This window comes from Equus przewalskii, chromosome 25 (assembly GCF_037783145.1).
Source record: "Equus przewalskii isolate Varuska chromosome 25, EquPr2, whole genome shotgun sequence".
NCBI lineage: Eukaryota > Metazoa > Chordata > Mammalia > Perissodactyla > Equidae > Equus > Equus przewalskii.
This window is the reverse complement of record NC_091855.1, coordinates 36,865,937-36,879,878: the sequence shown is the minus strand read 5'-3', so window position 1 is coordinate 36,879,878 and position 13,942 is coordinate 36,865,937. Positions and strand designations below refer to the sequence as shown.

Sequence of the window (13,942 nt, the reverse complement as noted above, 5' to 3'; positions counted from 1 at the left end):
ATGGTTTATCCATTTCTTTCAGATAGTAAGTGGTATGCTCTCACCTCATTTACAGCTTTTAATCCCAAATGGACATTGCTTTTGAAATATCCTCTTTTTTTCTTTCTTTCTTTCCCTTTTTTTCTCCCTGAGGCTGCCACTTGAAAGTTGAAATCTAGCAAGAATGTAATGGTAGGTGCCAGCTTTCTGAATTACAGGGTGACTGTCTGAGTTGATCCTAAAAAGCAAGTGTCTTTTTTATACCGCATAAAAGGCTGAAATGTTTACATATCAAAAGGCTATAGGCCAATTTCTGTCAAAATTACACATGAAGTTAAGCAGTACAAGCAATTTATTTAAACACTAGTCATTGTAGAAAAATTCAAAACCATATGCTCTTTTAGCAGTTTTTCACAAATGCATTTGACCCATGACTTGGCTAGACATACAAGCTTCATAATTTACTCTAAATTTCAAATCCCCTTGACGTTTAAATAAAAGATCTTCATTAATGAGGTTTACATGAATGAAAACTTTAGAAGCTGATATCGGTTAGCGAGGGGCTTCACAAACTGTCTGAACATTCGCTCTAATTTTCAAATGACTGACTTTGCTAATCATTTCAAGAGAAAGTTCCACCGAAAACAAATTATCATCATTTGCATGCTGTGATTTGCAAGAGCAACGGTGCAGTCACTTTGAAACAAACTTCGGTAAATAGTTTGGCTGAAAGCGGGTTTCTGCAACCCTGGAAAACCGGAGCTGTTTTTTTCGGATGCCTTAGGAACACGTCATTCTCCGACACCCTCTTCTTCTCCCCCCCATCCAGTGCTGTGTTGAGTTTTCCTAACACCTTGATTATTTTGTCCTCAGGGGGCTCGGTGGGTTTATTTGGAATGTTGCAAAACTGCGGGCAAAACTCAGCTAGGAAGCATCCCTACGTCCCGCTGAACGCGGGAGACCCGCTCTGGTGCCCGCTGCCCCTTAGTGGGGTGGCAGTGGCTCCTTAAACTCAACTCCATCGACCCAACCTCACACGGAAAATCACCTACGGCCACCAGAGGTGTCCTCAAGGGAGCATCAGGGCCGTGGAGCGGGTTTTGAGACGCTGGATTTTTTTTCCTAAAGCCCAAATACAAACAATAAACCCGCTTTGCGCTTTGAAGACTGTGCGGGGTCTGGACGCTGCGCACTGGCTGCAGCCCGGGCTGCGCACGGCTCCTAATTCCTCTGACCGGGCTAATTCTCCCTGCGAGGGGAGCTCCGTACCTTTGAAACGGACACGTCTGCTTTTTGCACATGCCACGAAAAATCCTACTTTAAAGCATCCGATTATGAACTCTGCTCTGTGCCCGGGCAAGAGGCTGAAAGAATTAAGGAAAGAAAGTTCCTGAAACCAACCCGAACCGTAAGAAGTTGGGGCCGCATATGCATTTTTTTTTTTTTTTTTTTACAGCCAGGGGTGTGTATGTGTGTGTGCCTGTGTGTGTAAGGATAGTGGGGCCACAGTTTTCTCCATGCTGAAAATATCTTGGGTTGGGAGGAGATACCCAGACGCACACTCCAAACTTGGGCAGTGTTTTAAATCAGAGAAGCAATTTAATCTACACTCTGCGAATCAATTGAGCGGCGACTGCGGCGCAAAAGCGTCTTGGTGGATGCGGAACCGCAAATATACCTTATGCATGCAGAATCCGCGGATCTAATCTTTAACATCTTAAAAATGAGGGCTATTACCGGGGCGACTGACTCCTCAACAGACACATTTCATAGACTTCTGCGTGGTGATTGCTTTGTGTGAAATCGTGTTTGGGTGATAATAGGGAAAATCAGCGGCGTGTTTACTGCATTTCCGACCTAAGCGCTGGCGGGCAGCCTGTGGACGCTCCTGGTCCTCCCATGCTGAGCGGTGCGTGCGGGGCCGACAAACAATCGCTTAGCAACACGAGGCGGGCAATTTGCGTGCGTCCTATTTGTTATTCCAATTGCACCAGGCAAGGCGAGGCCGCTGATTGTTTGTTTAGCGCTTTGCGGACACTAGTGGGTTTCCGCCCGCGGAGGAGGCGCAGCGCCCCTGACTGCCTTCCCCAGCTCCTGCCTCTCCGAGGACACAGTGGAGCGCCCGCAGATGGAGGGGCAACCTGGAGGCGGAGACCCCGCGGCGGGTGAGTCCAGGAGAGCTAGCTGAATAACTGGATACAGTGGCCTCGGGGTCCGTGTGACCTCTTCCCGGAAAGACAGCCTCCGCAGGGCGGACAGAGCTTTCGGACTGGCTTTCCCTTATCTTGGTCCCGGCTGATACAGAGACCCTGCCTTCGGGTGGGGGTGGGGACCGCACACTCCTTTGTCCCAATGAAAAGGACTAAAAAATGCACCCCCCCCCCCCCCAGGTCTCCTAAGCGAGCGGGCGACAATTACCCAGCCTCATTAAATATTAGGGTTGTCAGGGACTCAATGAATGTTGGTGTTGGTTAAAACAACTAAAAAACCTGAGGCCTAGACAGGAGGGATGAATTGCAAGGTGGCAACATTCGGTCTAGATCTCTGACGCTCAGACTCGCTGTCAAGTGCTCTTCCTTCCAGGAGTGGAATGGCATGGTGGGGGGACTGAAGGAAGGCAAGGGGCGAGGTCTAGGGATTTGCTAAATCTGCTTATTAAAAAGAACAATGTACCGAGTGGACGAAGTAAGACGGCGTGTAGCGGGGGGAGGTTGCCTTATACTTTTAAAAACTCGGAGGCACTCCAGAGCTGCGGCTGAAGTCGGTGCGCCATCAAAGGTCAGGGCACCTTTGCAGAAACGGGCTAGGAATCCGCCCCGGTTTCCTGCGGCGCTTCTGCCTTCGACCGGCTCAGCAAAGGTCTGAAAAGATCCACGCAACGCGCGCAGCGCCGCGCGCGCCCAGCCGGGATCACAAACGCGGCCGGAGTCGCTGCAGAAGTTGCAGCCTGTAGTTGTCTTCCATGAAGTGCCCTTGTAGAATTAAACCCGGGAAATGCTGGCGGGGAATGTGTGTGCCTGAACCGGGTGCTTTTTACGTCTCTGAGAACCAAAAAAAAAGAAAAAAAAAGCCTCTGTCCCTAGTTAGTAGGAGAGAGAAGGCGCTACACTTCTTTCTCCAGACCTGACCTCTCTGAAGGGGAGGGTCACACTCCTTTCTTTGGGAGAGGTTTATATTGTAAAAAAAAAAAAAAAAATCCATCGCCTCCCCAAATTGAGACCCATCTCCGTCCTGTCCGACTCTCCCCCTACAGCCACTTCTTAGTCTGCTCAGCACTCAGAGAAGCAAGGCTCCCAGGCCACGAGCGGGTGGGCGTGAGGGCGCGGAGGTCGGCGCCGGGAGGCCTAGGCGGAGAAGCGCCGCCGCCCAGTTTCTCCCCGCCGCTCCTGCGCGCCGCCGGGGTTCTGCGCCAGGGCAGGACCAAACCGCCGCGCCACGGCTCCTCCGACCCGGGACCTGCGATTGACAAGGGCCCTTTACCCCTCTGCCACGGCGCCCGCGAGGAGGCGGCCCACAGACGCAGCCTTATTGCGGGGACTTCAGACACCCCTGCGGGGAACCCTGTTAATTAGCCAGAGAGAAATAGAGAAAAATGGGCGTGAGTTAAAGGCGGCCCTCCTTCGGGAAACCCGAAGTGCCCCCCACCTCGGCCCTCGGCGGTCGGTCTCGCCTGGGCCCAGCACTGCCCCAGCATCTGACTGGAGTGGCCAGAGTTGCCTGAGCGAAGGGCCCAGAAAGGACAGCTCTGCAAGATGCGGGCTTGCGCGGGGCCCGCAGGTCTCGGCGGCTGCTTTCGTTCCGCGAGCACCTTCGCCTACCTTCTCGCAGGGCGCTCGACCGCCCGCGCGCCGTCGTGGGCTGGATGCGCCTCCCGCGGCTCCGGCGGGCCGGTCGTGCCGCGCCCAGGATCTCGCAAATCACGGCGGCCGCCTGCCGCGAGCAGGGCCGGGCTTCGCCCGGGCCGCCGGGGCCCGGGGAGCCCAGCCTGGGCCTGCCGGGTGAAGGACAGCCAAGGGGCCTGTCCCAGTCAGGGCCCCGGCAAGTCAGAAGGTGAAAAGGCGACTCAATTGTTGGAGAAGGGGGTAGGGAATCCCCAAAGCTCCATTTTTGGATTTTGGATTGAAAACAAAAACAGTTTGAGGGAGAAGACACCCCGTTTCCAAAAATAATACTCAAAGAAAAGAAAGAAAAAACACAAAACCTACCAACACCCACGCAGGGAGCAGCTGGGGGCCCCGCTTCCGAGTGCTACTCTAGGTTGCGAATTTTAAACAGCGGCTGACTTTGGTCTCCGCTGTGTAAGGGCCGGGGACTGCTACGGTACTTTTCAGACCCAAAGTGACTGCAAAAAAAAAAAATATATATATATATATATATTTAGGAACCACGATGCACCTCTTTCGTCGTTTTTGCGCTTACAGATTTTGGCCTTTGCAAAAACAAAAGGGGTTTGGGGGGTTAACCAGTTCCATTCGGGAGAAAACCTAAAGATAAAAAAAATAGAGGCGCAATTAGGCGGTGAGCGCGCGGGGGCCGCGAGGAAGAGCGAAATTTTCCGTCTTGCTGGAGCAAGGACGCAGCCCCTTACATTTTCTAAAACAAAACAAATTCCGAAAGAAAAAAAAAAGTAGCCCCAGAGTAAAATCGGCCACAATGAATTTGAGCTTCAGGCAGAGGAAATCGCACCCAATAATAGGACCCAATCTGAGAAAAACGGGTCGGGGCGGAGAGGCCGGGCGGAGCGAGCTGTTAACTGCGGCCGCACAATGGAATTAATGAGATTAACCGGGGCAATTAGGACGCCCGCCCAGCTCGGCCGGCCCGCGGCGGGGCGGCGGAATGGAAGAGATTAGGTTAATTTCATTAATTCGCAATCCACAATCTCTCTTCAGGCCCCGTAACCCCTCCCTTCGGCACCTCTTCCCCTCCCCCTTCCCTGAAGCCCCCCACCCCCCCTCAAAGGCACAGAAAGGGCCCAATCTGGTTCTGTTTGTCATCTGCATATTACCAGGAACTAAATCCACGATGACGTCGACTCAGTATAAAACCAACAAGAGGTTCAGCTGGTCTAAACTCCGTCCTACCCGCGGGTTGAGTTCAGCGAACGCGGCGGCGAGGGGAGGGCGGGAGGAGGGAGAGCGGACGCTGGGGGCGGGGAGGGGCGCGGGGCTGCGCGCTCGCCGGCGCTCTCTTTCGGTTTGGTCCGCGGCAGAAGGAGAGGGGATCCCCCCCTCCACCCCCTCTTTGAAGCTTTTTCCTCGGCGCGTCCCCGCCGCCCCTCGGTCCCGGCGCGGGGCTCGGGGATGCCCGCCAGCATGTTCAGCATCGACAACATCCTGGCCGCCCGGCCGCGCTGCAAGGACTCGGTGCTGCCGGTGGCGCCCAGCGCCGCGGCTCCCGTCGTCTTCCCGGCCCTGCACGGGGACTCGCTCTACGGCGCCGGCGGCGGCGCCTCCTCGGACTATGGCGCCTTCTACCCGCGCCCCGTGGCCCCCGGCAGCGCAGGCCTCCCGGCCGCGGTCGGCGGCTCCCGCCTCGGCTACAACAACTACTTCTACGGGCAGCTGCACGTGCAGGCGGCGCCCGTGGGCCCGGCCTGCTGCGGAGCCGTGCCGCCGCTGGGTGCCCAGCAGTGCTCCTGCGTCCCGACGCCCTCAGGTAGGTCCCGCTCGCGCGGGCCTCGTCCCCCGCTGCGGTCTTCAGCACCTGGGCGTGAAGGGGGGGTCGGGGGGGTGCCTCCTGTTTTTCACTTTGCACAAACTTTTCCTCTCTTGCAAACCTGGCTCCCCCGCTTGCCCATCGGGCGCAGAGATTTCCACCCTTGCTGCAAACTTTAAGCGAGTTAGCGGAAACTGTAACTCAGTGCCTGCATGGGGAGACACGGCTTTTAGAATTCCCTCAGTGGCTTTTGGGAATGTGCGGGTGGACGCTCTGGCATGATTCCCCCACTTCCCTGCATCTTCGTTTTCCGCGCACCCCAATTCGCGGCACCCCCTTGGCAGACGATGTGAAAGTCTGGAGTAGGTCGCAGGCGGGCGGGCGTGTGCGCAGTGGCAAGGGAGGCGGCTGACCGTGCGCCCCACTCCGTCGCAGGCTACGAGGGCCCAGGCTCGGTGCTGGTGTCCCCGGTGCCACACCAGATGCTGCCCTACATGAACGTGGGCACGCTGTCGCGGACGGAGCTGCAGCTGCTCAACCAGCTGCACTGCCGGCGGAAGCGGCGGCACCGTACCATCTTCACCGACGAGCAGCTGGAAGCGCTCGAGAACCTCTTCCAGGAGACCAAGTACCCAGACGTGGGTACGCGCGAGCAGCTGGCCCGGAAGGTGCACCTCCGCGAGGAGAAAGTGGAGGTAGGCGCGCCTGGCGGCCCTTCCCAGCGACAGAGGGCCCCTGGCGGGGTTTGCTTAGCTTTCCTTGGGTCCCCCCGTGCTTTAAAAACATCCCAATGGCGGCCTGGAGGATGCTGGAGGGCTTTAGGCCCAGGAAGTTGAATGAAAATGCGGAAGCGGGAGCGAGTCTCCCCTCCTTTTGTTGGCGCGCGCGGGGTCCCCCGGGTCCAATTCCACGCGCAGGTCGCCCTGCCGCCGCCCCGCGTCCAGGGGGTGCCCGGGCTTTGGGGGACCGCGCCGTGGATCTTAACTGTTGTTCTGGCCTCCGTTGCGCCACAGGTCTGGTTTAAAAACCGCCGTGCCAAATGGAGGCGGCAGAAGCGGTCCTCGTCGGAGGAGTCGGAAAACGCCGAGAAGTGGAACAAGACATCGTCGAAAGCCTCGCCCGAGAAGAGGGAAGAGGAAGGTAAAAGCGATGTGGACTCGGACAGCTGACGGCTGCGGGCCGGCCGTGGCGCTTGCCTAACTCGAAGGACTTGCACAGACAGACGATGCTACTTTCTTGCACACGCGCTGCCTTGCGGGAGGGGGTCGAGAAAGGAAGGAAGATCTGTAAATAGTGTACAGAGCCGGGAGGGTGCGCGCCTGGGGTCGCCGTGCCGCGCCGGGGCTCCGCAGCCCCGCAGTCCGAGGCCGCGCGCGGGCGCCTCGCTCCCCACCGTAGTATTTATAGCTAAGTTAACGGTGACAATACAATAAAATGATGGCGATGTAGACGGGCCACATTCTGTATTTCGTACCCCACCACCAGTACCATCTGAGGCCTGAAAAGAAATCTATTTAGTCTGTAGCTTCAGAAGAAAAGTTGAGCAGCTCTGACCTGTCCAAAGGAGGGGGCGGGGGGGGGGGGGAAGAAAAGAAAAAGGAAGAAACTCTGGGTATAAATCAGGCACAGGACAGACGGGTGTCCTAGTTTTAAAGTAAACTTAGTCTCTCATCTCCGGGAAGGGGTGGAGAGTGGCATTGCCGGCGTTGGGAAGGCAGCATTGCTGGTGAGAGGGGGCAGCCGGCAGCTGGGGGTTCCTGTTCCCTTCGGGATAACCGGGACTCTTTTCTTCCTCGCCACTGACCCGAAGCTGTAGCGGGAAAGCAGGGTCCACCGGAGTTGAGGGAACCTGGGGTTCTCTCCTGAGCCCGCGATCCTCAGGCCTCCCGCGAAATCCCCAGACTTAAGGCTGCGGATCCAAGGGTGGAAGCTGCGCCCTCTCTCCGGACGCTTTCCTGCCTCTGTCATGGTCACTCCCGTTACCCCTCTTCTCCAGGGCCTTTCTGCCCCACAACCATGCTCGGCACCTCTCCCGCCAGTCGGCTCCCAGCAGCGCACCCCTGGGCCGCCCAGGGACCTGGCGGCGCTGGGGCGGGTTGTCCTTCCTCCTGGGTGTCTGGGGTGGCCAGGGCCTAGCCCTGTGTTCTGACGTTCTGTTTGCCAGCGGGGTCTAAGAGCAGGCGGGGTGACAGCATCACGGCCAGGTGGGAGTGCTGACCCTCCCTCTTTCTCCAGCGACTGTCTCCCTGCTTCACTGGCTGGGGCCAGAAGAGGAGCACCCCGGGAGCTTGCAAAGGCCTGGAGAAGCTCCCGTGTGCGGGATGAGCTCTTGGGACCAGACCTTGCATTCTGTACGGTTGCACGGACCATGGTGGGGGAGGGGGTACGGGATGGAGGCCAAGGGCCAGTAGGAATGGCTTTTATTTAATGCGTTCATCTTTTGATTTTGCATTAAATCCATTTCATAGACAAGGAAGCTAGGGCTCAGAGTTTCTGCTGCTGGGGCCCAGGTGACCTCGCTCGTGCCCTGGGCTGCCTCTGGTATTTGGTGGAAGGTCCCTGCCGGGGAAGGCTGTGCATTCTTGCTGTGGGACATAGTGCCCCAAATAATAGCTTTTTACAAGAAGTGGTATTTTTCCACTGCTTGTACTTTTAAAAGGTCAAAGTGACTCCTGGAGCAGGTGAAATGACATTTAGGACATCTGGAGCGACACCCAATCCTGCCTTTTTCATGAGGAGCATCTCTAAGGGAAAGAAGGAGGCAGCTGTTTGGAGGCCAGGTTGGCCTCAAGGGGCAAGATGGCCCATATCCAGCCTCCGTCATTTGTGACCTTGGGCAGGTTACTAACCCCTCTGCTCCTTGCTTTTTCTGCCTGTAAAATGGGCACAGGAAGAGCATCTGCATCCCAGGGCCGTTGGGAATATGAAAGGCGCAAACTCGTGTAGAATGGTACCTGTGTAGGGGAATCCTTCAACACAGCTACTTATTTTTTTAAAACGTTATGATTTATATTGTGTCAGTCTCAGCACTTCCAGATTTATGTACATCATCTCAGTTTTACCTTTCAGGAACTCTGAGATGGGGAATGTTTTCACCATTTTGCGGATGAGGAAATTAAGATTCAGAAAGGTTAAGCATTTTAAAACATTCAGCTTGTAAGAAATAGGGGGCATCATCTTTGCCCAAGTGAGTCGTAGACCGTAATTGGGAATGTTGCCACTAATACCAGTTCTGCTGAGAAGTACTCAAAGGAGCCGCTGCATTAATTTCAAGAGAATCTTGCAATGGCTGTTATTTTCTCCCTCCCTTAGACATCAGACTTCCAGGTGCCTGCCCTGCACCCCTACCCCTTCAGCACTGTTTTTGGATGCTGCCCTCTGTCCCATTGGAGAGGGTGAGCCTGTAGGGGAGTCCAGGATGAGCCCTGACTCCCACTCCTCCTCCAGTACTCCATTATTCTAGAACATTCTAACACAGGACAGAAGCAGGCAGCAGCATTCTACCCTGAGAGATCTGACATCTCCAGAACTCTTTTTATAAACTTCTGCCTGTCTCTTTGTCCATGATCTACTCTCAGACTTCCTATAAAAAGGATCCTGCATTAAAAAAAAAAAAAAAAAAAGCATTTGTGTAGTCTGGAGAAGGGTCACCGGGAACTGACAGGGAGAGAGGGATTGAGGGGCAGGGGGGAGGGTTTTCAGAAATGAGCACCTGGTGGAAATCCACGATGAGTGGGTGTGCACGGGGTGGGGCGAGAGCCAGAGAGCTGCTCCCAGCTTGGCCCTGGGCAGGCCCAAGGTGGCAGGAGCAAGCTGCTTCCCTTCCACTCTCCACGTCTCCACGCGGGAGGCCCTGCGAAGTGCTTCAGTACTCGCCCAGCTCACAGGAAATAAACGTCTGGAGTGAAGAGGGAAATGTCAGGATGTTCTGTGTAATTATGGTCCACCCGCCTCCCGCAGGCCCCAGTCAGCCGTGGGGCTCACATCTCTGTCTTAGCCTGGCTGTTGGAGCTGGGGAAGGCCGAGTGGCGTCACGGAGCAGAAGGCAGAGGGGCTTTAAGAGTCATCTTTGGGCCTTGTCATCGCGGGTGGTGGGAATTGGGATCAGGGTGGTGGAAAGTGGCGAGTGTACGTGTTCAAGCAGGCAAGGCATTAGCCAGGGGACTGCCTAAGTGGTTTCCAGTCTGGACCACACCTCGCCCCCAACTGATGGTGTTCTCCCCATTTCACAGTTGAGCAAACTGAGGCACAAAGTTAACACAAAGGGTCCAAATGAGAACTCACCTGCAAGGGGTCAGGCTCTTGTGATCTCCGTAAATCAGGCTGCCTCACAGAACCCAGGCCGTTCTTTTTGGTGGTGGTACAAGCTGTGGATGAAAGTTCCCCAACAACGAATGACTACAGGAGTGAGTGCAGCCACCCCAAGGGACACAGGAATTAATCTGCTAAGTGCCAGGCAGACTCTGGCAAAGAGCATCAATGACAATTATAACCCCTTTTGTCAGTCTGGCACTTTCCACTGCAAAGCCCTTCCACACACACACGCCTCGGGCCCTAAGGAGGTGGGAATCGCAGCCCATTTTGCAGATGGGAAATGGAAGATCAGAGAAACGCTTTGCCCAAGACACATAGTAAGTGGCAGAGCAGACCCTGAACCCCCAGACCTCAGCAGATTCTCCCTGCACACCTCCTGGGGTAGTGACACGGGATGGGGTAATGGCTTCTGGGTGCCCCAAGTCCCCCGGGCCAAGGAGAGCCCTGGCTGGAAGGAGCTCACAGAAGCTGGGCGTGTGTGGGAAGAGATGGGGATTCCTGGCCTCTTGAGTGCTCTGTGGAGGGGCCTTCCCACCGTCTCAGCAGTCAGCCCTGCGTGGTGAGGCAGAAAGGCTTGAAAAGAGTTGCTTTCCAGACTCACAGAGTCTCTCTCCATGACAGTTCTTTAATCAAGTTGGCTTTTACTGACTTGAACTTTGAGCTAAGGTTGTAAGCCTGGTGTGAAGGATGTCGTTTTAATGGGCGTGTGTGAGGTCGAAGCTGGCCGATTCCTCCTCTCTGTTTCTTGGCGTGTGGAGGGCAACTGGGGGCTGGGAAGTAGAGGCGACAGGGGGCCCTTTTTCTGAAGTGCATGAGATTTTAAGAGTGAGTCAGGTTAAATAGCTCAGGCACCAAGACCCCACCCAAGAGCCTGAGGTCCATTTCTCAGGTCCCCAAAATTCACTCTCCTTTTCATTGCACATCCCATCAGTCACCTCCTTAAGTGAAAGGAGGAGTGTAAATGTGAGCTTCCACTTTCGTGAAGATGGGGTTCCAGCCAGGGGAGGGCAGGGCAGCCTGACGTGATGAGTGGACAGCTGGGTGGCTGGCGTTGAAGCCACACCGGTCCAAGCCTCCATCCAGATGGGGTGCTGTGCTCTCCCCGAGAGCTGGGAGAGGTTCCTTGTTGTCTGTGTGTGTCCCGTTCCTTCTCACCTGGGAAGTGGGCTTGGGTGAGGATTAGGGAGGGCTTGACATATTTATTATTGTTCTTTGAAAGACACCCTCAGATCCAGCTTGATCATGCCTTGTGTAAGTAGAGTGGAATTTGGAATTAAGGAATGTACCTTGTTTTTAATTGTTGTTGGTTTAGGAGTCTATGCATGACCACAGGACACAAACTCTAACAAAATTAAATGCGATTGCCGTGGATTTAAGACAAGGAAGCATCTGATAAGGTACAATAGGTTGCATTCTCCCCAAGCGGTTTAGGACGAGGAGATTTAGAGCAAAGAAGGAGGGGATGTGGAGTGGATTTGGATTCGATTTCCAAGTTTTGTGAAATGACCTTGAAGTTTTTCAAAAGTAAAACGAAAACAAAATGTCACAGCCAGTGCAGGGCTCCTTGAAAGTTCTGGAAGAAATGGATTTGGCTGAGTCTTTTGGCTGATGGGGGCCTCTCACAAGTGTTAGGGGGCCCTGGGACATCCCCGAGGCCTATCCTTGGAGCCGTGTGACAACATGGAAGACCTCTGCTGGTCATGGCTTGGTTTTAAATCCGGGAAATATACAAAGCCGTTGTCTTTGCAGTCCAAATGACCCATGGAACAAACAGGATGAATTATGGCATGTTGCGGCATTTTAAAGTGAGTCTATAATTTCTGGATTCCAGCAGACCTCATTCGTTCTCAAGTGTCCAGCCCTGGGAAGCATCAGTGGAGGGAGATCTTAAAAATTCCTCTCGCAGCCGCTCCTCCTCTCCCTAGGAGCTCGTTCCATTTATACCTTCTGTTTTCTTAATTCGGAGGTCCTCCGGAGTCTGTTGACCAAATCAAGCAGCAGGGTTGAGCGGAGTGAATTGCATTTCACGGAGCGCGGGCACCCCCTCCCTTAACCTGGGCTGATTTATAGAAGCTATAATTAGTGGGGTAATTTTAGCTGTGATGGACAGAGTTTAAAAGCGTCCATCTCGTTTCCTCACTGATTTACTAGTTGTATAACGCTGAGCCCAGGAAATGCTTCAACCCTGTTGCATTATCAGCAAGGCCGACCCCAGAAAAGGCCACTGCAGGTTAAAGAGACAAATTCTCCTTGTTGAACTGAGGAAGGCTGAGTTTCTCCAGCATGAACATTCTTTCCCCACGCTCGCAGTACTCAGAACTAACACATGGTAACTTGTTTAACATTTTTAGGGGGGAGGGTGGGGTAGGACAGAAATATCTTAAAAATAAGAATTTTTCGGAGAAAAGACCCATGTTGTTCAGCAGCCTGTGGTGAGAAAGATGGTGTGGCCACAGGTGCAGTGTCCCAAACAGGCTGCACAGGGGCAGTGGTTCCCCGCGGCCGCAGAGTCGCACGGAGAATTGGCGTGCTGGCGCGGGCGTTCCTCCTGAGAAGTGAGTTTGCGGGCTTGGGGGCCCCCTGCACAGCCAGGCAGCAGCTCACTACTGGGACAGCCTAGGGACCAGCGTGGTCTGAATCACACTGGGTGGTGTATGACCAGCCAGCCTCACGGGGACTTTAATCGTGTCCCAAACGAATTATCGATATCACCAGGCAAAGCCAGGAGAAACTTTCCAGATGGAGTATGGCTAATCCTGCTTTGAAAATCCTCAAAGTGCTAACTATGGGACCAGAAAAATAAAACTGCCCTTTTCCAAGAGACAGGGAGGCCCAGAGCATTTGGAAAGTCACCCTCCGAGGCAAGGAAGACTCAGAACTCTGTGAAGTCGGGATCCCAGCTGGTTGTTTCATCTGAAGATGATCCGAGCACAGCCAGATGGCTGGGACATTAGGGGATGCGCGTGTTCAACGTTGTTTTGTATTTGAGGAATAAATATTTAAATCTGAAACCAAGCGAATCACTTTCTACTGAAGTGGGCAGGAAGGAAAGTTGTGTGTGTGTGTGTGTGTGTGTGTGTTGATGTCATGTCCCGCTCCCCGCAATGTAACCCTAGCATGCACGATTCCTGCCACACCCGGAACCTTCCAAGAGATTGTCCCCCCTCCATGGGCGCAGGACGCCAGGAGCGTGGTAACACTTCCTCTGGTTTTTTAGGCTCACTGTTTTTCTTTCGTGTCTGTTTTCTCTGCGAGAGGACAGCGGACGTGCATGGACTGAAACGGAGACCCCGTCCCCATGTCCTCAGTTTGATGAGACCCTCTTGGTTTTGTTTCAGTTTTGTCCTGTGTGGTAACTGGACTCTGATACAAATGTGAGCGGATGAAAACTTAACCCTTTTCTTGACTGCAATTAAAAGACTCTGAAGAGATCAAAGGTCTTTGTGGTTTATTTTTGTCGTTATGGAAGATGTTCATGTGTAGTTTTGTTTTGTTTTTAAAAGAGGGGAAATAATTTCTGCAATGCCCAGAGGGTGTTGTAAAAAAAAAAAATGTGTCTTACATTAGTTTGGGGATTGACAGTTTCATAATCATTTTCCTGGGCATGTCCTTATCTAATCCCCTCTAAGCCTTGTGGGGCAGGGTGGATGTAGTTACTGTCGTCTTGTTACATAATAACAGCCAGCTCAACAGCCTTAGCCCTGTGCCCCGCACTGCCCTGAGTGCTGTATCGTCTGTATTTTATCTAATCTCATCCGTGCCCCTGTGAAGTTGGCATTATCGTCGTCATGTTTCAGAAAGTGAAATGACGTGTCCATTCAAGTGAGGTTGAAGGGTAAACTCCACATCCCGTGATCTTTCCACACTGCCGGATCACCTCCCTTCAGGACCAGCCAGGTGATCTGGGTTCGAATCGCTGCCTGGTCACCAGCAGGCAGTGTCTCCTTTGAGCTTCAGCCCCCTCATTTCCCAAAAAGGGAGGATTATGATC

The 13,942-nt window shown here is 53.9% G+C and overlaps 1 protein-coding gene and 1 long non-coding RNA gene across 2 annotated transcripts in view; one reads left to right on the top strand and one right to left on the bottom strand.

Annotated features, from left to right (window-relative positions):
• LOC139079214 (uncharacterized) overlaps positions 1-5,096 on the bottom strand; it is a 57,086-nt gene extending 51,990 nt beyond the window's left edge. Inside the window, exon 1 of the long non-coding RNA XR_011532591.1 lies at positions 4,988-5,096. This is a non-coding gene — a long non-coding RNA (uncharacterized lncRNA). The remainder of the gene's footprint in view (positions 1-4,987) is intronic.
• A 6-nt stretch (positions 5,097-5,102) lies between these two features.
• On the top strand, positions 5,103-12,962 carry GSC (goosecoid homeobox). Its single transcript, XM_008534054.2, has 3 exons — positions 5,103-5,637; positions 6,073-6,332; positions 6,651-12,962. Exons 1-3 carry the CDS (start codon positions 5,283-5,285, stop codon positions 6,804-6,806), a joined length of 771 nt encoding a protein of 256 aa, XP_008532276.2. The 5' UTR covers positions 5,103-5,282; the 3' UTR covers positions 6,807-12,962.
• Positions 12,963-13,942: the final 980 nt, after the last annotated feature.

What these genes read in the sequence shown, in the direction of transcription:
- GSC (XM_008534054.2), top strand. Translation starts at nt 5,283, where the DNA reads ATGCCCGCCAGCATGTTCAGCATCGACAACATCCTGGCCGCCCGGCCG. An exon ending in CTGCGTCCCGACGCCCTCAG is followed by an intron (nt 5,638 to 6,072) that starts GTAGGTCCCGCT and finishes ACTCCGTCGCAG; the next exon opens with GCTACGAGGGCCCAGGCTCG. An exon ending in TCCGCGAGGAGAAAGTGGAG is followed by an intron (nt 6,333 to 6,650) that starts GTAGGCGCGCCT and finishes GTTGCGCCACAG; the next exon opens with GTCTGGTTTAAAAACCGCCG.